A 27709-nucleotide genomic window follows, 5' to 3' on the forward strand; every position below is an offset into this window, starting at 1 on the left:
GAAGGAGCTCTGAGAAGTGCTTCCCCCACACTGGTAAAGCACACTGCAGGTGACTCAAGGGGCTGGGGGGGTCATTCCTTTTTCTTTTCTCACTTTATTACAATAGATCATGAACTTCTGTCAGATAACTTTATTTTGATGTGTTCTGAATGCACAATTATTGACAGAGCAATATTTGAAGTTTGATCCACTATATTTTTCATATTTTTTGACCATAGTATATATGCTTTACAAAACTATATGTAAACATAGTATTTATGCTGTAGTACATAAAACATCTGCAATTACATGAGAGAAGGCACATAAAGATTTTTCATTTTACAAATGAAATGATACACCATGGCTGAGAAGGACATTGGGATTGCTTTTAAAATGCTTTGTTTTCCAAGTCTTGTTTTTCTAAGTGCAGGCATACTGCCTAATACAATACTTCACCTGTATTGGACTGTGTCCACAAATGTTAAGAGAGTGGCAACAAACTGGCTTTGCTTCCATTTTTTTAAGCAAAGAGTATATTTGAACTCATTTAACAAAATAAATGTACATTGAATTTTTAGGTATATATATAAATGCATGTAGAAGAGTCAGTTGAACTGTTCCAGTTCGCAGCTCACTTTCAGTACATGCTGCGACTAAATATTGTAATACTGCAGCTTTTCCTAACCACTCACTGGTGATGCAGCTAAAATAAAGTTGAAATATATGGTGAAAGATGCAAAAGAGAAATATAAAAAGTATCCTCATGCTGTTACATTCCCAGCTAAGGGAAAGGAACAGTGCATGTTTACCTGGTGCTGTGAGTTTGGGGGGCTTCATATTGCACAACTGCTTAATTAAAACTTTGTTAAATACCAATAATAGCAATACACCCATCTGTTTAGCAACCATGTTTTCCTCAGCATTGCTGGTTCAGGGAGAACTCACTATTTAAGCTGGCAGAGAAGTTGTGCCTCTTATTTAGTTTTTTAGATATATTATGACCTGAAGCTGATGAAAAAAGTGATAGTGCTATCCGTAGTCTGAGTTCCAGCTCCTCTCAATGCACTTAAAAGGATGCAAACTGGATAGGTTTTCTTTGAGGGTTGCTTTTTTAAGTTTCCAATTAAATAAGAAAGACTCAAGTTTGACAGTAACCTCTAACTCCAAATAAAATATGAAATACTGTCAAGGAGGTGACTTTAAAAACCAAATAGTTAAAATTCACATTTTATACAGATTTTTACTACACATTTAATAAAAAATAGAGTCTAATATTCAATTGAAATAAATACACAAAGAGTAACACTGTACAAATGGTCTATAAAAGCTCTTTCCCCCCTGTAAGGCGGTTTGCAGTCTGCTGTATAGTCACGGGCAATAAATAATATACCTTTGGTTTTTTCTGACCATTTCACTATTAGATTTACAGTACAACTAAAACCTATTTCTGGATGAGATGTTTCACATGAACCACAGCATTTTGTACACCTAAATATATTATATGGCTTTTCTGTTATTCATCACTTTCATATTCCTCCTCTTCTTCACCTATGGGGTAGGATTGGATGTTGTTCTGGGTGTACATTTTTGTTTTCACGGGACAGTTGTGGTCCATGAGTATTGCCTGGAAGAGAACAGAGTGTGAGTATTTCTGCTTCACATCCAGCTGAGGCTGGGGCAGTTCCACCACAGCCAGCATGCTGCATGTACCACTCAGGGATTCACCTCTCATCCCCCAAGGCAGAGCCCAGACTGATTTTAGTTAGGGGAAATTGAGTCCACAGGTCTGTGTGAGGGGGGATTTTGGTGCTAAAGGCATCTGGAAAACTTCTATTTCCAGTAATTCAGCCCAGGTATTATTGAAATACCTCTACCTGCTCCCCAGATACAGTAGTTTACCCACCCCATAATTAATTTCCATCCATTAAAACCTGGACAAATAGCCTAGAGGAGTCCTACTGCTTCCAGCCAATTCTCTTTTCCTGCTTTTGTCCCCCTTTTCCATGGAGATCCAGAACAGCAGAACTGAGGATAATGCCAAGAGTGGTGGTCTCACTACTGTGCCTTGGCACCCATGGCAAGCTAAAAGTGGTAATCATGGTAAGGGCCAGATAAAATACTAAATTTTCTGGGTTGAAATTTCCCAAGGAGTTCTAAGTCCCAAGCTGTTCCAAGGAACAGCTGTGTAGTGTCCTTCATGCTGCAATTAAATTTAGGGGTTAATAATTACGCAAAGACTACAATTTTGGGACCCTCCTTTTGACTCTCCTCCAACCTGAAAGAATTGTCACATCATTTTAAGGCCATGAGCCGCTTTGGGAACAGGAGCTATTTTGCATTTCAAGGTATATTAGAGGTGGAAGGTGTTGGAGCCACGGGGAGAGATCCTGTCCCTTCAGGGGCTGTGATGTTACAAGTGAAACTGTCAGGGCCATGGAAGTTTGTGATAAATTTCATCTTGCCAGCAAACAGCGGCTGATTTCATTTTTTCCCTTTCTGTTCTTCAGCCTTATTTAATGTAAGAAAACCAAAGCAAACTAAACCAAGTGCAGTCAGCAAAGGTCATGACAAGGGATTAAGTGGGATCTCTGGGATTCTGCAGTCCAAATAGGAGCAGAACAGAAGGTCTCTGGCCTCACACACACCATCATTTCAGCAAGATTCAATTTTCCACCTTGTGTCAGTACAAAGTGAGCAGCACAAGCAGCAGGTGCTGTCCTTACCTTGCAGAGATGTTCCACTGCAGAATAAGACCATGACCATGCAAAATTAGTTTCTTTTCACCCAAATAAACAACCAGCAACTACATTTTGGGCCCAGTTCAGCCTTTTTCAGGATGAGCAAGGGTGGAGTGCTGGATGGGCTAAACTTCCAGGTGGTGACACTGTTCTTACACACCCTACAGTGGCTGGGGAGCCCTGAGTGCTCTGGAGCATTAAGTCTTTGGCAAATTTATATTAAAAGAGAAGCCCTGTGGCACAGATTGGACAAGAGAAGCCACTAGTTTGTAGGGATTGGTGAACTGTATGAAGGAAGGAGAAGGAGGAAAAAAGATGATTGAAAATAGACTCTAGAGGACTGTGGGAAAAAGCAGGTTGAGGCACACCAAGGAATAATTTGGTCAATTGGCCAATAGAGTCCTGGCTCTTCAAGGAAAAGAGAAGTGAGTTCTATGCTGACTGCACCACAGCATATGCTGCTGCAGAGGAGTGTCTGCAGGACCCTGTCCCATAAAAATCAAATCTGTGACTTTGTAACATCTGTCTAATTAAGGGTTTGCCTTTATACATCTTGGACATAAAAAGAAGGGGGAGTTCATTCCAAAATTAATCCCTGAGGGTGAAACACACTGTGCTGCTCCCATTTTGAGGAAGCTAGAGGCAAAGACGCAAAAGTAAGCTATCATTTGTTTCACTAAACCCACCCTCCCCCCCAAAAAAACTAATTAAAAAGCAAAAAACAAAACAAGACCAAGTTACACTTACCATTTTCTCCTCTTTGGCAGGTGGACTTCGAAGGAAAAAGCACAGGGGAGCAAAGAGGATATCCACAATTCCTATAATTGTCATGAGCCATGGGAATCCAATGGCCTTGGCAATGGCACCACCAGCAGAGGGACCTTGTACAGATAAAAACCCTTTTCTGGAGATTGCTCAGACACAAAGTTTGCAGCAGTCACTTTAAACAACAGTAATTTTGTATACAAACCCCCCATCTTGCAAATGGACTTGAGGAATGTAAAGACATGTTTGTAATTATATCATAGAACTTTCCTGGCTCCATACCCCACATTCCTTGAGGAGATTAGAGATGTTCCTAAGGGCATCTGTGTCATGCTCTCAAGGAGGCAGGGGGTCAGTGGGGAGTTATTCCCTTCACAGACCCTTGGAACACAGCTGTGGTGTTAGTTCTAAATGTTCCAAGGCCTCTTTCCTCGGAATATCCCATTTTTTGTGTTCAGACACCTTCAAGTCTCTTACAGCTCATGAAGTGAGCACAACATTGCTGCAGAGGAGAGCAACAGAAGCCAAACACAATTCCCCCTGCTCTGATTTCTTGCAGAAAACAAGAACCTCTTCCCATAAAATCTGCAAGTACCCCTGGGAATCACACCTGGCATTGTAGCAGATTCCCCTTTCCTGAACTCTGCTCTCCAGGCAGGGAAAGGCTGGACTTACCTATGGCAAAACCCATGCAGAAGGCAACGTCGGCTATGGCGTACACGCTGCCATAGACTGACACGTGGCGCAGATCCACCAGGTAGCCCATGATTGGCATCATGGAGGAATCCACCATCCCTGCAAAACACAGCCCAGGAAAATGCTGCCTTTTTCTTCCCCTTCTTTTAACGTCTGGGTGAACTACGTGCTGAGAAGGGATGTGAAAGCAGCGAAAAGGATGCTTGTTCATAACTAAGGGAAAGATTTGTGGGAAAAAAAGTCTGCATTGGCTTTGCTTTTTATGGTCTTTGCTGTGTCTGGGGCCAGGTGTGGGCATGTATCCAGGTGTACATCTGTCACAGGAGACATGTGAGCTTAGGGTGTGTCCACACTTCCCACCAGCCATCTGTGCAAAGCTCCCACCTCACATCACCTGCCAAGTCATTAGGGCAAAGTTACCTGGTGGGAACTTACCCTGACTGAAGGCCTGAAAGACAGCATTAGCCCCCAGTCAAACAAAACTACTGACGGTGTTTTTATCATGTCTTTTGGTACACACCCTCATTCCTGGCAAGAAACAGCACAGACAGCTCCCAAAACAGCTGAGATCTGAATTTGGGATCTGAATTTCTGCCTGTAGCTTCTTTCCCCACTACACATCCCTTGTGTGAAGATGCCCCAGAACCTTTGCTGAGCAGCCAAGCACTGAAAAGCAGAAGATCCCGACTGCAGCCTGCCTGCATGGCTCAGAAAGTTCACACATGTTCCTTGAAGAGTACATGCACATGAGCTTGGGAATTCCTCTTCATGTACGAAAAATTTAAGCCTATTTTTTTTTATTTTTCCTGTGGAAATGTCTGTATAAATCCTTTTTCCAGCACAGGAAGGACCATGGGTTTGGGGCACTGGACAGGCTTGGGAGCCCAGCTGGTCTAAGCAGCCTGCTTCAAACTCCCTGTCCCTTAATCCTTCTTGCTCTGCCTGCCAGTTTGGGCCACAGCTCAGGCTTCACCTCCTTTAGACCAGAATGGCAACAAAACTGATTTTCTGTGTAATTTCATATCAAACCATTTTTACAGAAACAACAGATTGTAAGAACTCATTGCAAATTTTCTTACCTATGGCAAATCCAACCCCAAACGTTGGCGCTATCAGCCCATAAATGTTTTTAGCAAACGGTACCTATAAAGGAAATTTCAGGCAGTTAGTTACGTCATGCTGCACGTGCTAATGAAGCTAGTTTCTTTTTCTGAGATGAATTCTCCAAGTAGTTATGGCCCACTTTGTACAGACCTGAGAGTTTGATCCTTGTTCTGAGCTGTCATTTCTGACAACTGTGCCATTAAACCACTGACACACTTACTATTATAAACTGCGGAGTGACGGCTCAACAGAGGAGCACGCTCCTCTCAGAGTCATTAGTCCTAAAAATAATTGAAGCACTGAAATTGGAAAGCACTCAAAACTCTGATCTGGAACCCATTAACCACACATTGTTTAATAGCGTGTGATAAAAGTCGCATGGGAAAAGCGCGTATTTGAAGAGGAGCACACAAACATTCACGTGATTTAAAAGATGCATGATTGTCTACTTACACATAAAATACTTATTCCCACGATTAGCATCCCGAGCAAAGCACAAAGCCACCTATCAAAGAAGAGACATCACTCAGAGATGGGTGATAATGAGATATTAGAGGTGATCCTGAATGTTCCAAAGCCATGTCTGAAGCGCGGAGTTAAACAGCAAAAGTAGCAATGTGTTCAAAAAAAAAGCAATTTTGCTCCTATAGAACAAGATTTAATAATTCCACTATCAGTAAACTGCCCTGGGAAACACTGGAAACGATACACAAGGAAACTGGAAGATGATTAGTATTTTAAATTAAGCATACCTTCCAATTTTGTGTGCAAGTATCCCAAAAAGATTCGTCCCAATGAGATAAGAGATGCTGGCTGGAAGAAAAGCAACGCCTGAAAAATATGAATGAGATGTTTTATCAGCAAGGATTTTAGTGAAGTGTTAGAAGAAACTAATAAATCCCAGACACTGCAATTTTGATCTGGACACATCTAATAGAACCCAAAGAATCAAATATCCGGTTTGTTGCAGCCTTCCCATGAAATCTAAGGACATCATCTGTGAAATGCAGGAGCAACGTGATGCCTTTGAAAAGAGTTTTTTCAGCATTAGATACAAGAACTGTCTGGGAGAGGAGACAGAACAACAAAGAGCAACAGGTTTATATCTGCCTACAAGAAGCTTTGGGATGGGTGAAGGAGAGAACTCTCCTGCAGTTGCAGGGCCTCTGGAGCATATGCTGAGCACATGCAGCCAGCCCAGGGTGCTCAGGGGTCCCTGCAGGAGGGACAGCAGGGCTGCTGTGGCTTTTTGCAAGTGACAGTCCCCCTCTAAGCCTGGGCATGCCCCAAATCTTCCTGTTACAGGCATGTCTGTAGTGCCATGATGTGGCCCTTGGTCAAGCAGAGACTGAAGTCAAGCATGTATCTATAATGTAGGGGTAGAAAAAACTTTTAAAATTGTATCAAAGCTATTAAGCCAACATATTTTTAGTATTTTTTTTTAAAAAACAACACATATTGGTTTAAATAAAATAAAATTTTAAAACACTGTAATAGTTTGCAGATGAGGACACCTGAGTAAATTCTGTGTCTCTCATTTCCCACCTCCACTTGGAAGAGCACACTGTTGGCACCAGCAGTGTTTTTCTATCCCTGAAGTTGCCACAGCAGAGGCTGTATCTGGAGTAGATGCTGTTGTCTGGTGACATCTCTGGTTTAAAATCCAGTTATTACAGTCTGTAAAGGAGGATTCATCCTCTCCTTACACACAAGTCCCAGGACAGGACCCAGCCAGAGATTTAGAAAGCAGCCTTGGCATCAGGGTACAAAATCCAACCACTTCCTTCACGTGTATGTGCTCCTCATCTTTCTCCAGGGCAGCATAGGTTTTCTCATTTCCTGCCTATCCATCTTCCTTCCCATCTCTCTGATACATTCATAAGAAAAAAATCAAGAGGTAATTGTTAGCACAGCAATATCCTGTGATTAAAAACCTTGTGGGTTACAGTGGTGGCGCTGGGGAAAGATTTAATTTTAGCCTGTGTAACCACAGCTACTTCAGTAGTGCTTGGAGCTATCTGGTTATACCAAACAGTCTCACAGAGCAGACCTTGACAGCTGTAAAAGTGAAATAATACTGCAAAAGCTTGTTAAAGAAGACTTGCACAGGTTGGTCTGTAAACTGTGGTACACTGAGGCAGAACAAGAGTTTTCTAAATAGCCTTTATGCACAGTAATATTCATTGGTCTAATCAAGGTTCTTTATACCTTCTTCAGATCAGGCTTCAAACAGCTGGATTCCCAATTGCATAAGATAACAATTTGCTTAAAACACTGAAGTTCACTTTACAATTTAAGAGGCTTAAAATTTTTAATTAATGCTGTCAAATCAGACAAAGTGAAATGCAGTCAATTACTTGTACCATTAAGGGGTTAAATTAGTCTTAATTTTAAATGGTTATTTTCCTTCTATTAACCTCTGCTCAATTAAGAGTTCTGTAAATCTCATTTCCATTGCACCAGTAGTATGAAACTCTGAGGGAAGCAGATAGGCAGAATTTATTTTCTTTTTTGAGGTTCAAAATACCCAAGTCTGCATGTTAATTCTGCTGTATTACAGCCTAGCAGTTATTGCCAGGTTCAGTAGTACATGAACAGCTGCATCTGTGGCCACTCTAGATCTCAATTCCTTTAATTAGAATTTGTGCTTTCTCTAGGGTGTAGGGACACCTACATTAACACAGATCAGGGATATCAGCTGAACATCATTTTCCTGAAGGATTTTTCTTTTTCCTTCATACTATACACTGATATTAAAAAATAGCTTCAAGAACACTTCATGAAATCAAACAGAGACAGGTGAAGGCTGGGGATCCCCCACTTAAGATTCACATCAACCTCACACATGGTTTGTCACTCACTAGAATTTAATCCACTTTCTGGTGGTTTTTTCCTGCTCTTGTTCACCTCAAAGAAGAAGTAACTGCCCCAGATTTCCTCTGGATGCCAGTGGACACATGGGGCACATTCCATGTTCACCATGGCCTTGGTTTCCCAAGGCTGTGTCCCTGCTAAAAGTCATGACGAGGTCCAAGGTGGGGCTCCCCGCTGCTTTCTGTTGACAGGGATGATTAGCAACCACTAAAGGATGCCAAATATTTCAATTGCAAGGGAAAGTGCTCCTCATGTCCTCGTGGCCACATTTTAAGCACAATTCCATCTTTCTTCCACGTCACCAGGAGTGGCCTGGAAGGAGGGGGTGCTGCCACGAACGTGCCTGGCTCCTGCTGCAGATCTCTGTGCCTGCCTGCTCAGGGCAATTCAAACTAGGAACTGAGGAGAGATTCCATACAGGGAAAAACCAAACAACTGGCTTTGCTCTGCAAGGCTGGCTCTGTAGCTCAACAGGCACCTTGCAGCTGCCCTGGCCAGCATTCACTGCCAAAGCAGTGCTGGGATTCCCAGTGGAGCTGCATCAACCCCAGTCCTCAGGCTGCCTGCAACTATTTTTCCTTGAAATGTGAGTGCAGCTCATTACAGGAGCCTCTATTGCAATAACATCACCCCACTGTATTTTTCTTACATACCAGTGTTTGTAATTCTGCTGGTCTAACACTGACACTTTACAGATTATAAAAAAAAAAGCAAACAAATTACACCCCCAAAGCAAATAATCTTTAACAGGACCAGAACTCAGGCATTCAATAGACAAAATATAGAGATGCAAACAATATACTGTACTTTACCAAGCTGCCATTTTTTTGAGCACATGGTCTCCATCATCCAGATGGGTAAAGCCGGTTCAAGCATAGCAATAGCCATGTTTGCAAAACAGATTGATCCTTAAAGAAAGAAGGGGAGGGGAAAAAAATAGTAGCAATTATTTCTTTATATTATCAACAAAACACCATGCAAAAATGGATGCTTTTACATAAAATATTGCACTTCTTACAGCCCTATTTGTGATGTATCAGAAGGTGATTAACATTAAATAGAACACAGTGTAATATCACTGAGTGCTAACTTTTTATATGTTTCTATTCTCCTAGAAATTCTACAATAAAGGTTAAGCTGTTTCATAATGTGAAAGTTCGCAGTGAGCTTGATGACATTTGGAAAGTTCATGAGGTCTGTTGTACAAATGATTAGCTAAAACTACAATCACTTGGTCTTTACCTGGTCTCCTGGGGCAATACCAGAGCCCCGTTGTGTAAGAGGCTCAGGCTCTGACCCTCTGTCATCTGAGAGATCATGCCTACATCACATGACAGGATGGGGAGGTCTTGATCCTAAAAATACCAAGATACAGCCACAGGGAGGTCTGTTCCCCACAAATGGGAATTTACTCTCAAGATCCTACAAGTCAGCCAGCCTGTGCAGCAAACACTGCTTTGAGCTTGCACAACCCTATGAATTTCAAATGTTTACCAATCTCTTTTGAATCCCTGGACCTTTAATAACCCAAATTTCAAATGTTTACCAATCTCTTTTGAATCCCTGGACCTTTAATAACCCAAATTTCAAATGTTTACCAATCTCTTTTGAATCCCTGGACCTTTAGTAACTCAACACAAAGGATATCAAGTGGTGGAAGTGCTGATTCAGTCTTGCCTGCCAGCTCAGCTCTGCCCCACACCACTGCCTGCAGTGCCAGGCTCCAGTGGGTTTGTGTCGTGTTCATCTCTCCTCAGCAGTGCACTTCAGCTTTAGTGGAGGGATTATGAAACCCCACGGTATTTCTTTGCATTCAAGATGCCTTTCACACTTACTCAAAAGACCCTCAGGCACTCAAAGCTTAATGCAGGGCAACAGGACATGTCCCCTCTGCTAATCCCTTACAAAATGGCTTTTGGAAGTCACTGCTGGAAGTGACAAGCTCAAGTTGTGTTCCCATCTTTCTTCCTAATACTTACAGCCACTGAATTTCAGGAAAATATTCTGGACTCTTCCAGTCATTTACTATAATTTTTTTTTCTCTTTTTTTTTTTTTAAAAAAAAAAAAAGCTGAATTTTTCAGAGGTCAGAGAAACATTATTTCTCTCAGAAGGAGTTCCTCATCATAAGGTTCAAAACCAAATGAGCACTGATGTCATTCTTTGCTCAAACCTGTCAGAATACATTAGACTGTGTATCCACAGTTCCTAAAATGAACTTGCTGGCTAGCTGGCTCACTCCCCTCCCTGGGCAAGGAGCAGCAGTTCAGCACTGCTTTACCCTAAAGACAAAAGCCAACCTTTCCACTCTGCTGCAAGCTCCCAGAGAGGGTCTGTAAGGAGCCCCAGTTAAAAACCTTGGGGCTCTTCCAAGCCAAAATCAGCCATGCTCAAACAGCTTCCTTGATGCTGGACAAAACATTTCAGGCTGCACAAAGTGGAAGCAGGACCATTCTAACTGAGACAGCTTAAACAGCAAAGGATTTATTCTCTTCTGAACAAACCCCACAAAGGAAGGAGAAACAGGTTAGCTTGCACACAGTTATGGCACCTACTTCTCTTTAGGCCAGGAAGCATCACCAGAGCTTACCAAAGTACTCAGGGTGATAAAGGTACTTCAGATCTGCAGAATGTGCCCCAAGAGCAAAGTGAGAGCCTGAGCTGGTACTCTGCAATCCTGGGGCAAAGTCCAAGAGCCTGCTGCCTCAGCAAAGCTTCCTCAAAAGAAAATAAATTATTTATTTCCCCAGTCTTGCATGAAGCCGCCCTTTCTTTAAAGTGCCATGTGTTGAGAGCATGAATCCTACATCTTTTCTTCCTTGAATTAAATGTCCTGTGCTGGCCAGAAGGTGTGAAACTGCAGCCTTCCAGCTGAATCTCATCTCCACAGCCAAGAACCCCCTCAGCTTTTGGCAGAGTGCCACAGACACCACTGGCATTTTCCTGTGAAAGAGCAGGGACCCAGGGAAAAGCTGTCCCACGCCTTCTCAAGGACCTGTGTGCTCATGATGATATCTGTCTCAGCTCTGGTTTTTGAATCTGATAGTTTAAATTAACTTGTCTGTCCATGCAACTTTGTCAGGCAGGCAGTAGCACTGATTTTCCTGGAATCCCTGTCAGTGAGGTTTGGATTCAAGAATGTCACTGGTTTCACTCCCTGAGCTTCCACCAGAGTGACAAAACATGTCAGTGACATTTCTCCTGCCTGGTCAATGGGTACTGATGGCACAGACAGTGAAGCATCACCTCTGACACTAACCAGGGCATTTGGCATTCAGCTCTGACAAAACCAAATTTGGTCTGCAAGGGAAATAAAGCCAGGAGGGAAGGCTGAGGTTAGAGAACATGAGCATCACCTGTGCTGTCAAAGCCCTGGGCAGCCTCTGTCCCTTGAGGCAGAGTCCCCAGGTTCTCCCCCTAAGCCCACTGATAATCCATGGGAGGGACTTTCTTATACTTTATATGCTTTAACTGCTGTAAGAGAATTACTGAGTCAGCTGAATGGCAATTCTGATCTCTTATGACAAGTACTGTCTTTGCTATACTTTTCCCTCAAATACTCTTATTCAGTGGTTTTTTCATGCTCCAAGAATTTCTCAAGCAAAAGGGTTTGTATAACTTAACTCACAGCTCAACCAAGCCACAGAGTTAAGGTTATGATAATTCCCTAAGATCAGCAAGAAACAGAAAACTTTCAGAAATGCCTGGGAGAATTGTTCTATTAGACAAATAAGCTAGGATGAAGAAACAGAACTGTGAAAATATTTATCTGTTTCCAGGTATTTTATCAACATTAGAAAGGGCCAGGCTTAATTACAGACTTCAGAGTAAACATTCAACAATGTGCAATGCAAAAAGACAAACCTCTCTTGAGACAAAAAGGCTCATTAGAAAAATTATATATATAATACCAAACACCACTCACCATTCCACCCAGACCTTTCCTGAAATACAATTCAGGCTCAAGAGACCAAACTCACTCCCTCTTCAAACAGAAACAAAGTTCAATGTTATTCCCTGTGCCTGCCCGTGATGTGCTGGCAATCCCTCACTCTGAAAGCCTTGGCCAAGGCACTTGCCTCACAAGAATTCCTGGCCACATCTCATTGCCTCAGCAGGCACCTGCAAGTCATTAGTGGCCTCTCAGTTACTTCACATTTATTTCAAGTTTTCTGCCTTTTTTGTTTCTACTGGTACATTCATTCTGTATTACCAACACATTCTTAGATCTTTACGTAAAGTAAACCAGCAAATGACAACACTGTTAAAGCAGCTCAGCCCAAAGCATGCCAAGAGGTCAGGGATGGCATCAATGGCTGGTTTAAAAAAGGGAAAAAAAGGTCTGGTACCTGCTGCAATAATGATATATGGGTCCTTCAAAAGTGTCAGTAAAGGTGTCCCCTTCTGACTCTGCGAAACAAAAGCTTGGGATTAGGAAAGGCAAAGTGACACCCATTCCTGCAGTGTTTTACCTCAATACTCACTTCTGCCTGTGTTCTGGAGGGCTGCAGAACAAGTAACTGAACAGCTGTGAAAAGAAATCAGTGGTGTAACACTCCCAGCAGGAGAGGGATGTGCTTCAGGGTGACTCCGGGTACCTACTGACCTCCATCAAACAGAGCCAGGGCTGCCAGCACCAGGAAAGGAGAGCTCTTCCCCACAAACTCGTACATGACACTCCCAAAAGGGGGGCCCACTGCCAAGGAAAGGAAAGGACACAGTTGTGAAGACTCTGACTCTGAACAAATCCCCTGTGAGTGCTTGGGCATTCTGCTACTGGCACACAGTGACTGAAAATCCAGTCTGAAAATCCCCACAAAGATTATTGATCATGGCAATAACATATTGTTCATTCCCCAAAACATTCTGCAATGCAAACAAACCCCAAAAATCTCAGAGATTACTGCTTGACACGTGTATCCACATAGGGAATGTCTGCTGTGGGACAAGCTGCTCACATACACCATGAATCCTGTCTGGAGACTGCACAATACCATGACACCCAAGGAGATCCTTCTGCTGCTTTCAGAGGTCCCAAGATCATGCTTTGGGATGGTTTCTTTTGCCAGAAGAGCCTCCAACTCACTGACCTAATACTCCCATAGCCAGGCCTCCAAGTGCAATTCCCATTGCGTTGCCTCTCTCTTCATCATCCGTATAAACAGTGGCAAGCAAGCCCATCCCTACAATGAAACAAAAATAAAATAAAAGGAGACAAAGAAAAGAAAAAAGCACAGAACAAAATTAAGCATCTGTGTGCCACACAGTTTATGGTCATCATTTGCCACACCTACTAAACATTATACAGAAATGACCAAGTATTTTTGTATATACATATACACACACAGAGATCTATCTATATACATAGTCCTTCCCCACAGAATTAACTTCCAAGCAAAAATGGTCCTGGCAATGTCCACGGTCCCCAAGACCATGTTCTGTTGTGCAGTATTAGTCAGATAATTTAGTGATGCCCTTATTTGTTAGATCCTTTATTCATCTCTTTGTCACTGAGCTTTTAGATGAGGCTTTCCAATGAGCAGAAACAAAGCTTTTGACAACTATTCACCATCATTTATTTATACTTGGAGTGCACAAAGGTCTGGTGTCCACTTAGCTCCAACTGTGGACAGAGCTCTGGGCATGAGAAATTATGCAGAGCTGATTGCTTTGTAAATGAGTATTTCAAGTTCAGCATCAAAGAATTAAAGGATCCTTTTGACCTTTATCTTCACATGCCTTATTTCTGCTCTTGATTATGAACCTTCATTTCATAAAAGGAAACATGAAGCCTAATTTGCTTGAGCACTCAGACACTGTAGATGTAACTGCTGCAGAAGAGTCCTTATAGAAATTAATAATTCTGTTTTCAAACCAAGATTTACATAGGACTCAGTAAATAAGGTCCACAGCTACACAGAGAAGGAAAACAATACATTGCATGGTTGATCACTCAGTAAATACCATCCATGATGTGCATCAAAAGAGCAGAGGTCCTGTGTGGATTACTGTGAAAAGAGTGGATGACATCAATTGTTTGCATGAACAGCTGGAGAGCTGTTAGAGAGCTGCAATAGAATTCACCATGAATGTGGGATTTGGGGAAATAATCTGGAAGAAAAGAAGGAGGGGGCAATGCAAAGACAATAACACAAAGTTCTCCCTAGATAGGGATGACTGCACACACAAATTCAGGGCAGAAAATGACTGGCAGCAGTGGTACACAAAACTTCCTTTGCCTGTGAGATACATGATGAGAATCTCACTGCTGGTGACCCTGTAAGGAGCCAGAGCTTCTTCCCAGGGCTGGGTCTGCTTCTGCTGCAGCACAGGGAGAAATCTGGGGGTGCCTGGAGACCATGCAGAGAATGGCAAGGAGGGTGAGCAAGGGCTCAGAATAACATCGGTGAGGGACAGCTGCAAGTCTTCCTATTTTAAACCACAGAGGATAAAACTGTTGTGAGTGGTGATAACAGTCTTTCATTGTGAAAGAGAGCCAGGAAGATAAAGAAAGGAAACTGTTCTTTGTGTTCTCTGAAGGATGGGAAGCAGAAATAAGTTCACATGGCAGTGAAGTCTTTAGATGAGACATCAGGAAAAAAACCTTCCTGACCGTAAATGTACTTAAGCACCAAGCTGGATGCTGAGGGCAGTTCTGGAGGCTTCTGAGGTCGTGCCTGTCAAGTGTGCATGAGGAATGACAGATATTAAGTTGATCCTGCCTTCAGGAAGGGGTGGGCTAGATGGTCCTTGGCCTTTTGTGCTCTTTTGTCTACATTGGCTGAGAAAAAAAGAAAGTATTGTGTTCACCCAAGAGCCCATAGCTCAAGGTGTTCCCTTGCACCTTGGACTGAGGTACAGCTGAACAATGATTTTGATTCTGGAATGTCTTCCCTCAGAAAAGCTTGACTTGCAACCTTAACAGGCATCAGTTCCTGACATTGCAGGAATTTTTTTTCAAGATTGAAATACTCAGCATGAACAAAACATATTTTCTCCAGCCTCAGCCTCAAGAATGCTGAAATAATTTGGGCTGAAAACCCATACTCTGTTTTACCTACTCATTTGAAAATGAGACACTTTTTTTGGAAATGTGGTACAGAAATACTGAGCCCAAGCTGACAGCCAGCATGGTAAACCCTAGAAAACAATATTTTATAACAGAAATTTCTGTAGCAGACAGAGCTGCTGTTCTAACTGTAATAAGTACCAACATAAGTTCCCAGTGACCTTTAAAATGGCTAAAAATGAATTAAAAATGTTGAAGACACAGGTGCAGAAATCCCAGGGAGAGTGCAGTTCATTTAGTGCTCTACCTTACTGCAACCCAAATACCAAGGAAGTCTTAAAAGACATTTGCTTTTGAGCTACTTCATATAAAAGAGACAGGGAGAAAAAAAAAATATTGATTCAATTGAATATTTTTGTATTAATTATTGAATGTGCTGACAAAATTCAATTAAAAAAAATTACTGAAAGTGATCTGCATTTTCTTCTATCATCTCTTCTCTTACCTGCCACAGAAGAACATGAGGAACCCACTCCTTGAAGGGACCTGGCAATAAATAGTAATGCATAGCTTCCAGAGAAGGCAAACACTGCAGGGGAAAAAAAAAAAAAGAAAGAACAACAAAAAAACAGGTAATTTTTAAAATCAGGTTAACTCTAACTAGGTTAAAAAGTTTGATTTCTTGAAACTATCACAAAAACTTTCTACAGTCCAGTCAAGTGTTTACAGTGACTTGTGCCACTTTCAATGCTAACTGCATTATTTTCTCTTATTGCATTTAGATGTGTCAGTGTTGGATTGCTCTCAGGTGTCTAAGCCTCCAGGTAACACCGAATGCAAGAGCCCAAGCAGTTTTAACTAATTACTCAGGATTTGATTACATCTGCTGTGGTTCAGCTGCACACAAGAGGAGTAATAAGAATTTTCTTTCCAGCCTCACCTCTCCACACTGGTTCTTTTAAGGCTGCCCAGTCTGGAGCTCCAGGCACATGGGGAAGGCAGGATGTAACACCCACTCACCAATGTTTCCTCCAGTAATGAGTGGGTGGAGAGAGGTTTTCCCCTGCTGCTGCCAGATGTGTGGAGCACAGCTGGCTGAAGGAGCAGGGAAGCCAGATCCCCCCACTCAAAACCTCCAGCAAGTTCCTTCTCCTCCCAACAGCAGGGAAACTGCAGCAGAGGACATGTCACTCTTTCTTTTCCCCAAGAGATTTAACCCCAGGCTTCACCCTCAGCCACTCCCTGACTTTTGGGACAGAGCTCCTGGGTGCTGCACTCAGTCTGGCTAAATTTCCCACCCACAACACTGCAAAATAGGAGTTTCTCAGAAATTCAACCACTTCTCTGTAGAGCCCATGTTGTTGTCAGTGTCATTAAATCTAGAGTGAGTTCATAAAGGTCTTTTTTCAGCTCCCATCTGTTGGCCACCTAAGGAATTTTGCTGGGCAGGTTACAGCTGCAGGAAGGTGTTATCCACCAACTAATCATGGGATCCATGTCCACTCCTCCCACCTACCCTGTGAGATTGTGCCTCTTGGGGCTTTTCACCACATTTTACAAAAATCCCTACTGTGTGGATACATAAAACTCAATAAAAATAAAGGAAAAAGGAATTTCAGCAGTTCTCTGCTCTGCCATGAATTAGCCTCACTACTCTTATCCACATCCCAACCAGAGTTTATCTAAGGTGTTCCTAAAACACAGAGTTGTCAGTGGCTCTAAGACCAGGTCATCCTCTCTAGTACTTCAGTCCCCTTGATGATACAGTTTTAAGGTCATAGAACCATGGAATGTTTTGGGTTAGAAGAGACCTTAAAGATCACCTGGCTCAATCCCCTGCCATGGGCAGGGACACTTTCCACTAGATGAGGTTGTTCCAAGCCCCATCCAACCTGGTCCTGGGCACTTCCAGGGATGGGGCATCCACATCTCCTCCTCCTCCTCCTCTCTCATTCTTTCTTTTATTTACAGTGACATGGAAAACTCTTTATCCCCTTCTTTTTTTGTCATAGGGTCCAATACATCTTACATCTTTCTGAGGCAAAAACGGCTCTTTCACCGATCCTCACAGGCTTCTAATGAGCCTTGATGTTCTCTGTCCTCTGCCTGGGCCACAGCTTTAAATGTCAGGCCAAAACCAAACATAAAACAGCAGCTGAAGCCTTATCAATGCCATTAAAGCAGGCAAATTATCTCAGCTGACTTGCAGGCTGTGCTCCTGTTTGCACATCCCGCAGCGATGTTTAGCAACGCTGTGATCCTGTTGACTCATCCTCTCCTCATGAGCCACTGCAGCCTCACAATCTTTCTGATAAACCCCCATGATATCTACTTGTTCAGGGCCTTGCAAGACAGCTCTCCCATGCCTGTGTAAAGTGCCTGAGCACTGCTCCAGGCCAGAAAAACCTGTAAGATTCAGCAAAGGAAGAGATCTGCTGCAGTGGGATGAAGAGTTGTGATTCCCAAGAGAACACTTGTTCAAACTCATCAGTACCACCATCAACATGGAGCTGACTCCCTTAAATTTTCCTTGGAAATTAGTCCCCATACATCAGCAAGAAGAATTCCTAGTGATAATTATTATAGACCATTTATTTAAAAGTTGTGCCTGGGACAGATCAAATAAGATGTGGGCACTTACTGATTGTTGAAACAAACATGATGCAGAAGCCAGCAAACAGCGGAATCTGGTAGCCTATTCTGGAAAACAAAATGAATATTCACATTTCTGAGGTTTTGAGTTAGTTTTACACGAGTTTACACACCACAAAAACCCAACCTGTAGTTTCTTGAACTATTTATTGTGGACCACATGGCCATATCTGTCCACATTACAAATTTATTTTCATCTGACACAGCAGAAATTTATACCTGAAATCCCTGGAGGAAATCCTTCTCATGATTGTCCTGATTGCCCCATTCTTATCCTGCCTTAATTGTTCCCAATAAAATCCCTCTGGGCCTCCACAAAGTTGCCAAAGATACACCAAGGGAAGGTTTCCCTGAGTGTGCTGAACTTTGAAATAGCCCAGTTGTGTTTCAATGCTCATCTGTTTCCATCCTCATGAGACAATGATTATAATGAGACTTAGTCAAGCCAATGGCTTTTTTACTGGAAAAATTTGTCATCAGCTTTTCTGGGAGTTTTGCCTCAGGAGCACTGGAAAAGTCCCAAAGAGCCTGAGAATAATACTTTTGCTTTCCATGGGTTTAGGAGTAGAAACGGAGCTGATCAAAGCTTTCTTCATCAGCCCATTTCTTCATTAGGACTCTAAACAGCCTGTAGAAATGCCTGGTTGCTGCAAGTATTTCCAAATTTTCAGGAAATAAAGAACTTCCTGGCTGGGAAACAAATACATTTTTTGAGCAGATAAAACTGAAAATTCAACCAAAAAAAAATTAAAATCACAATATATTATTTTTCACACCATTAAAAATCTACCCTAGAGTCAAAACCCATGTAGCTCTGAAGACAGTGTGCATATTCTATCCAGCACACTTTGCTCACAGCTTCATTTTTGTAAGATTGTGCATCTCAAATGTATTTGCTGTTATTTAATGGCCAAATTCTTCAACAATGGATCATGCTTTTCAGAGGAGTACTTCCAAAGGATTTCAGTTTCCAGTGATTTGACAGTGTTGTGCATTTAAATGGGCAGTGTTGGCTAAAGCAGGTCAATCAAATAATGGAAGGGTCAAAAATGTCCCTTTTAATGACAGTAGTCATGACAGAGGCAAACCAAAATAATTATTCTGAGCTTTGTTTTTGTATTAATATTTTTATACAATCAAGGACCTTTGAAAATGGAAAACTCCCTAAAGTGCAGAGAATGTTCATTGTTTGTCTCATTCTTGTGAATAAAATAAATTGAGCTTTCACGTGGTGCTTTGCCTTAAATCATCACTGCATTAAAATATGATAAATATGATAAAAACATGGTGCCCATGTTCTCCTAGTTGAAATCTCTAAGTGGGTGTTTTAAATACCCAGCAGAGACTGGTTGCTCATGTGCTGCTTACCTGAACTGGTGTCACCAAAGCAAATTAAATCCCTATCACAAACTTCCCCGTGGCCTTAGGAAGGGGGAATAAGATATTAATTAGAGATAAAGATACTAAAATAAGAACTTTAATCTCTCAGCATCTTCATACATGATATATTAAAGAGCAATACTTTTTTTGTCTGCTTTATTTAAAGTGAATGATTTTTCCTAAGCCAGCCCTTCCCTTGCTGTGTGTGTCATAAGTATTACACAATGGGATGCTGGTCTCCACTGCCTTTTCTAGGTACATGAGGAAATAAAAAATTGCTTCTTGCCAACTTCTTACCTGCCTCAGAGCTGAAGTGAGCAGTTCCCAGTGGGCCCAGGTAGAACAGGCCACAGAGAGTTTGATCATAATTGCTTTGATTTTGAGTTTTTCAATTAAAGAAAGCACTGTACAGGAGTACAGACAAAATAAACAAAATAAAAAGAATTTAAAAAAATAAATAAAAGCCCTGCAGGTTTGGATACTGCTGGTGGTGAGCATTACCAGATTTTTCTGGGGCATGAATGCAGAAGATGAATGTCCCTATGCCTTTTTCCACTGCAAAGTAAAGTAGGGTTGGGTCTGTCAAGGCCATCCCAGATGTATCTAAGATGGACACTGTGAGGGAGAATTCTGCTTTCAGTACAGAAATCAAGCATTCATAGACTCGACACAGGGCCTGTAAGACAGCAATTTGCTTCTGCTGCAAGTACATTGAAATAATACTCAGTTATTTGCATGAAATGCAATGAAATGCCATCCAAATTGGCTGCCACATTCCCATTTCCATCATTACATCAGAGACATGAGCTGTGAGATCTCCCATAAACATTCATGAGCAGTGTTATCACACTAAATAAAGGAGATTTCAGCTCTTTCAGTAAGCTTCCTACACTTGGGAACTTTGTGGTGGTTGAAGGTAGGCAGAGTGTAATACTGTTCAAGCATTGTTCTTATTTTTTGCAGTTGCAGATTTTATTCTTCCTTTTCCTTGGACAAACAGGGCCACAGCAAAGGTGGAAAGTGACACACAGCAGAGGGTGGGAGTTAAACAAATACTTATAATATCTGGAAGGATAATATTGCCCAGAGCATCCCCCACAAGGTGGAGATGCACAATTCTGGAGTGCTGCCCCTGTATGGGATTGCTGAACCTCTAGAAGCCGTGGTTGGGCTTTCTCAGGAGACAATCCAGCTGACATTTACTTAGATATGCAGTTTGTCCTTTCCTGGGCAATCTCAGCAAACCCTGCCTCTTGGCAAACCCAGCTCCTCCTGAAACAGCAGCACTAATTAGTTGGCAGCTGTGCTACCACAAATATCTAATCTGCAGCTGCATTCCCTGGTCTGGTCTGCTCTAGAGATGTTAGAGAGCACAGACTGGGAGGTTGTGCTGAACAAGTGCACTATACAACAGAAATAGCCATAAGGAGGAGAGGCACCACCTGCAACAGGCAATTCAGAGATTCTGTCCCTTGGTCCTGGGCCATTCGTGTTCTTGCCATGTGTAGACAGTGAATATGCACTTTTATCTCAGCCATGACATAGCACCCTCCCTCACAATTACCTCTGCATTTTGTTCCTCTGCATGGATGCAGTACCAAAGGGTATAACAGCCTGCCTTCTCTCTTATTTTTTCTTGTTACTATGGCCAAGCATATAATTTTCTGGGGGACTCCTTTCAAAACCCTCCAAGCAATTCTGAAGCAGAGTCCAGCACATCTCTCACCAAGGCTACTTGCAGCTAAAAGTGCTTATTACAAGTATTTCTGATCTCTGGAAAAGTCTGAGCCACTCCTTGAAGCAGGGAAAAGAAAGGCTGCCACTGATGGAGAATGCCCAGATGAACTCCACCTCAGTCACTGTGGTTCCAGATTGTAGGGCTCTCAGGAAATTATTTATACCCATTAACAAGATTACTCTAGAATAAGACAACAGACTGTTGGTTCTGTGCATCAGCACAATAAAGGTTACATTGACCAGGTGAGCAGCTGTGGATTATTAGAGCCTAATTATCAATTACAGTGCTGCAAATCCACCGATTCCAACCCTGCTGTTACACAGCTCCACGGTACCCCCGTGAGCACCCCTTGCTAGCTCTGTCCTGCCTGGCACTCTGGCTTTCTTCTTCACTGGCAGTGAAGACTGGGGAGGATTTATGCCAAGAATATGTTCTTCGAGGTTCTGAACCAAGGAACCATTTAATATTTGTGGAGTTACAAATATTCTAATATAAGAATGCATAGGGTCATAGGACCAGGGCATGTGGTCCCATGCTGGAGCACAGGGAAGGCAGAGGGACAGCATGGCCTGCAGAACAGGTCACTTCAGTCTCCTGCCAGAACCTGAAAGGAAAGCTCACATAGGAGCTGAACTGTAAATAGGTAGTTACAAATGTTATTTATTCCTCTGCTTCCTTCTTTTGTGTGTCTTGGGCACGAACACATTGTGGTCCCAGCTGCTCACTCTCTCTCTCATGCAAAGGAGTTCAAAGCTGTAGCCAGGATGGTGTCAAAATGAGGTGATGATGAAAACAGCTATTAATTTTTTAATGTTTTTTGAGGCTGATATGAATAAGGACAAGGCTAAAACTACACATTTTTTCCAGACTGATGAAAAAAAGAAGGCAGAGGCATTGATTGTCTCTGGTGGTTGAGGGGCTGGCACAGCTGGGCTCACAGCCTGATGCACAGAGCTTGGTCAGAGTTTGAAAACAGCAGTGGAGTGAGTCAGAGAATCACAGAATGGTTTGGGGGAAAGGGAGCTTAGACCCCATCTCCTTCCAACCCCCTGCCATGGGCAGGGACACCTTCCACTGGGTCAGGTTCCTCAGAGCCCCATCCTTGGGCATTTCCAGGGATGGGGCAGTCACAGCTCCTCTGGGCTCCTGTCCCAGTGCAGCTGGATAAAATATACCCAGTGAAGTATAAAGGGCCCACTCTCTTCACTGGACAGCTTTAGGCAGAGCTTTCACTCCACCCACTGCCAATGCACCCTCCTCACAAAGAGCTCTGTGTCAAATGCTGTGCTTTGTGCATAGTGTCCTACAAAATTCACCACCAGGAAAAACATAATGTGCTTCTGAGCCACAAAATCCTATCAGCTCTGCCCTGAAACTGTGCCAGGGTGGGAAGTGTATTGTTGACTTCCTATGGCAAAGCCATCACTGGTGTTTGCTCTGCTAGAACTTTGTTAGGGCATGGGAACTTGTATTGTTTCAGGAATTGCAAATCCGCTCTCTGAGCCAGGTGTGTCTGGTGTTGCGTGAAAAGAGCTGGGCTTTAAATCAGAAATGTTCCTTGCAGGACATACTCCTTGAATGAAATCAATTCTGAAATTTGCTTTTGAAAATCTACATCTTCAGTAATTTTAAAGGAAGGGAAAACAGGTCTCCAAAACTTTCAGAAAACCTAAAAAAATAGTGATTATTTGCACAGACTCGTATGAGTACAACACCCTGTTGCTGGCTGCACAAACCTGAGCACTCAAAGCCAGTGCCTGGTGAAAACCAGCACTTGACTAAAATTCTAAATCACTCTTGAACAGTTATTGAAAAATAAGTATTGCTGTACACAGTGTGCTACTCATTTGAAAAAGAAACTTACTGGGCATCTTAACCAACTGTCCACGCTGATCTTGAAACAAGCAAGCATTTCTCCTTAAACTTTGATATTTTGCTGGAATTTTGTAGAAGCAACAAAGGCAAAAAGCTTAACAGTAACCAAACAGCTAATCAGTGGTAGGGGTCTTTCTAACAATTACCCAGATATTTTCTGTTTGATTTATACAATCACAAATTTTAGCTGATCATATACATTGTTATTAGAAATTGTCAATTTAAGAGGGGGGGGATCTACAATAGTTTCTAGAGTTAATTGAGAAATGTGTTAACTGATATTTCCCATTAAACATTTCTCAGAAGAAAGGCTGATACCAGTACCCAGATACAAATAATGCATGAAAGAAAACCAGTGAACCCTAAATCTAATTTAGGGCCACTTTTCCATTAAGGCACTCACTTCAGCTGTATGAGGGAAGAGTTTGTCATGTGGGATGATGGGATGACGTGCTCCTTGTTTTTCCTTCTCACATTCACTGGGCATGTGAGCAAACCTGGCCCTGCAGCCACACACCCTGCCCCAGGCAAAACCCTGTAGGAAGTTTCCAGGAGGAAACTCAGCTCCCAGCACTAAAGCTCACACTGCTGTGCTGCCAGGAAAGGGAGATGCTACAAGAACATCTCCTGCCTCATTGCCAAACCCAGGGATGCATCACGCACGCCCCAGAGCTGTGACCACACACCTTTCTCCTGTTTTGGCAGGAAATGGTGGCACTAACACAAAAAGAGCAAATATCAACAGGGCAACAATTTAGGCAGTTTGGAAAATCACGAAGCACATCCTAAGAACTATTATAAAAACATTATTTGTTGTTATGGTACTTTACCTGCAGAGGAGCTATGATTTCCTGACTAAACAATACAGGTAAGAAAAATCCTTCTCAGCTGGCAGCAATATTTGTGCAAAAGTAATTTTGTGGTGGCATACTTATATCTGTGTAGGTGATGTGTATTGGTGATAAGGGGAAATGAGACAGAAATGAAACTGTCTGTTGTGTTTGGATCAGTTCCACAGATCAAACACAGGTTTTGAATACATAACACTGTGAGTCCAAATACTGCTTAGCCCTCAGCTGGATACTTTTTATTAGACTGAAAGGAAACACTCAGACTATTTATATTTAGTTATAGTTATAGTTAGATATTTTTATTTTATATATTTATATATATATAATATATATATATATAATATATATAGTTATATATTTTATATTTTATGTATATACACTTTAAAACCTAAACAAGGTAGTTGTGGCTTCAAAATCTGAAATATCTGGCATTGGAGCATGTTGGTTGTTTTAAGTATTGTCACCTCTGATGGACATTGACTGCTTAAACAAGTGTTCTACAAGTACAAATTTCTGCTGCATATTATTTTCTGGAAGGAATAATTCTCTATGAAAACAGCTTACATCAGAAATATGCAGATCAGTGACCTGACTAAATACAGTTTGGAGTTTCTTTCCTGCAGAGATTGAGGTCACAGTCTCAAAATATTAACAATGAAATCAAATTAATTATTAATGTCAAACATTTAAATGACATTATTTATACTTTTTAATCTTCATGTAAGCATCACAAGTACTTGGATTGGAAGAGGGGCTTTAAGTCATTGGTAACTGTTTTTATAAGCTTGACCCTGGTTCAAACAGATTTTCTGTAAAGTCCCATTTACACGTATTTGGTTCAAGACATCATGAATTTCCATGAATTTAGAGGCAGCAATTAGAAGGCTGGGCAGAGTCATGTGCTGATGGGAATGTGGGACCCACTGAACCTGGTGATGAACGTGGCATCAGCAAAGTTGGACATTTGTTCACTTTTCACTGAAGTCCACACAAATTTCCCACTGATTCTCACCTCAGACAACTCCAAACCATCACCCACCACATCACACCAAGAGCTGCTCCTCTCAGGGAGAGCAGGAAGGGATCTGAACCCTGCCTGCAGTTCCAATATCATCTTTGCCTAACGTGGGTGCCACAGGAATACTGACAATTACAATCCTGGTGAATACACTGCAGAGTCTTTTGGCCTCCTGTAACTATAGGGGAGATATTTCAACACCATCTCAGCAAAGGTTTCTGTAAAAACCCAGGGTCTCAGGAGCTGGAGGCAAAGTGTGTGATACTGATGGCTGATGTGCAGCTACCTTGGAAAGGGCGTGCTGAGAAGCGTTCACCCAATGTACTTCGCAAAAATATTCCTCCAGAAAAAGCAAGAAGGCAGCAAGCCAGGGCCAAAAAGAGAATTAAGAATAATCTGTTTGAAATATTAATCTGGGCTAAAACATCAGTGCGAAATCCTGAAAATACCTGTTTGTCAGAGGGCCTATGAAGGGGTTGGTCATCAGCTGCACTGTTGCTTTGGAAGCAAACAAGAGACCGACTCGGACGTTCTCATTCAGCAGCTCCTTGTCATCCTTGGGGCAGTCAGAGGGGGCAGGGGTCACACTCACAAGCATCTGCTCTGTCGGGGTCGGCTGCAGCTCCCCGCGCTGGGGATCCCCAGACTCGTTTCCAGTGACCATGGTGGAATTGTCGTAGTAGGAAAAGATGCTGTGAAAATTGTCCATCGTTGCTGAGGGTGGGTTAGGCTTAGTGGTCTGCATTTCTGTGGCATTTTTCTCGTGTTCGATGCTGTAAAGGTAACTGGGAATTATTGGCACTGGAAAAACAAATAGAATACATTGGCATCTTACTATCAGGTTATTTGTAGATGGGATCACCAAGTTGTCTTGCTTGCTTTGCCATTGATCAGGGAATGCAAGGCTTTCCTACAGAGCACATTCAGAAACGCAGAACTGAAAAAGAAATTTGCTCATGGGAAAAAACACACCCATAACTCAGAAGTGCAGTTTAAAAAAAAAGCTTGTTTACATTATTCTTTATTTTTTTTGCCAGCTTTCATAAGATTTCCATAAGGTTTTCTATAAATACATCATTAAGCAAAATATCAGAAGTATCAAAACCCATGTCTGAAGCCTCTTTGTCGCACGTGGTTGCACAAGTCCTCTTATTGGGCTGCAAAAGCATGAATAATGAGAAGAGCATTGGACTAATTATTAAACCAAAATATAAAAAAATACAATAAAAAAGATTTCTAAAATAAACCACAGAAATATTGATAGGTACCAGCCATAAGAAGGAAAAACGTTAACAGACCTATATCAAGGAATCAGAACTAATACGTTGATATTTGCAAGTCTCATTATTTTAAAATTTAAATTGAAAATCATCCAAAGAAACCAGGCTTACATGTTTTAGGATCTTAGCTGAGGTTTAATTGCATTAATATGTATCTCAGACATGAGGATTTCAGAGTTTGCAAAAACAGATGTCAGGTTCATTCATTTTAATACAAGTGACAGAACCACCCCTTCCCATCTTGCATTTCATCCTGAAAAAGCCCAGCCCCTCAAGTCTGCAAATTATAATAATTTCTATGGCTTCTAGCATACGTATTACTAAACAAGTAATAAAATGATAATAATTTTATAAGAAGATGTATTAATGCAAAAAAATTTTCCAAAATCAACCTGCAAAAAAAATAGATATTTTCTAACTAAGGTCTACCTTATGGCATCGACTTTTAACCTGAAACCCCTTCAAGAAATTCAGAAGCTGAGTCTGCAGCATCACCTGGGAGCTGGCTCTGCACACACCAAGCCACTTCCAGGAGAACCATGTGCATTCCTGTGTGTTTGTGTGCACATCCATGAGCCACTGCTTTCTCTGGACCATTTTCTTTCAGTTCATATAAATATTTGAATATGAGGAGTTCTAAGTCTACCAGTGAAAAATATTCAATTGTCTTATTTGAGTAGATTTCTGAATCTCGACACTGTGCCACTGAAGCCATTAAAAGTTGGATCTTAGACTTTGATCAAAACTTGTATTATTTTATTGAAGTAACTCATGGAAGTGCTTTCCTTAAAACTGTCTTAGATAAATTTCTTATTAACCTATCATTTTAAGACCAGTGTGGGGGAAACAGGAGCTATCACAAGGAAACAGGCATCTCCAATGTTATCTAGCCGGTTGTTTCAGTTGCACGACCACAGGAGAAAAAAATGATGATGAGCTAAAAATACTGTTATCTATCGTTCTATAAAGTATTAGTGGCGTTTCGCAGGAAAAAGAGGGGGGAAAAAGAAAAAAAAAAAAGAAAAAGAGGGGGAAAAGAGTTATTAAGGATCTTTTTATACCGCTCTTTATCTTGCAATTAACATGGAAATAAAGCAAGACTTTGATGTCCACGGCGGCGCGTTCGCGATGCCTGGAATAGAATTCACGGTTAAAACCAGAAGTGAATGAAGCGGTGTTCGCAAACGCTGGGTTCGGGAGCATTCATCCGGCACCAGGGAGCACATCAGCCGCCGGACACCATTCCTGGCACAGCCCGGGGGAGGGCAGGGAGCCCGCTTCACCTACCGACCACGGTGAGCAGCATGTTGTCCAGCAGCAGCGCGATGAAGACGATGAGCAGGATGAGCTTGCGGGACTGGCGGCTCTCCCGCAGCCAGCGGAGCAGCCCCAGCTCGCCCCAAGCCATGCTCGGGCCCCGGGGACACCGGCGGGGACACGGACACGGACACAGACACGGACAGGGACACGGACACGGACACCGGCGGGGACAGGGCACCGGCGGGGACACGGACACGGACAGACACGGACACCGGCGGGGACACGGGCACGGACACCGGCGGGGACACGGACACGGACACGGACACGGACACGGACACGGACACGGACAGGGACAGGGACACGGACAGGGACAGGGACAGACACGGACACGGACACACCGCGCTCCGGCAGCCCCGCTCCGCTCCGGCAGCGCCACAGGAGGAGCGGCACAGCAGCAGCAGCAGCAGCAGCAGCAGCAGGAGGAGGAGGAG

The 27709-nt window shown here is 42.4% G+C and overlaps 1 protein-coding gene across 2 annotated transcripts; it reads right to left on the reverse strand.

The window, feature by feature from the left end:
* Positions 1 to 115: 115 nt before the first annotated feature.
* On the reverse strand, positions 116 to 27709 carry SLC18A2 (solute carrier family 18 member A2). Of its 2 annotated transcripts, XM_086901385.1 has the most exons (16): positions 27246 to 27674; positions 25128 to 25479; positions 17806 to 17864; positions 15670 to 15753; positions 13246 to 13338; positions 12762 to 12851; positions 12640 to 12683; positions 12505 to 12565; positions 8969 to 9064; positions 6828 to 6959; positions 6035 to 6113; positions 5736 to 5787; positions 5258 to 5321; positions 4158 to 4277; positions 3465 to 3598; positions 116 to 1603 (listed from the first exon to the last, which is right to left on the reverse strand). In XM_086901385.1, the coding sequence occupies exons 1-16, from the start codon at positions 27364 to 27366 to the stop codon at positions 1493 to 1495; spliced, it is 1692 nt and encodes a 563-aa protein (XP_086757511.1). In that variant the 5' UTR covers positions 27367 to 27674; the 3' UTR covers positions 116 to 1492. The 2 variants fall into 2 exon arrangements, with proteins under 2 accessions (XP_086757511.1, XP_086757512.1); XM_086901386.1 differs by lacking the exon at positions 6828 to 6959 and having other exon boundaries at positions 27246 to 27709.

This window comes from Cyanistes caeruleus, chromosome 8 (genome assembly GCF_971803275.1).
Source record: "Cyanistes caeruleus chromosome 8, bCyaCae1.hap1.1, whole genome shotgun sequence".
NCBI lineage: Eukaryota > Metazoa > Chordata > Aves > Passeriformes > Paridae > Cyanistes > Cyanistes caeruleus.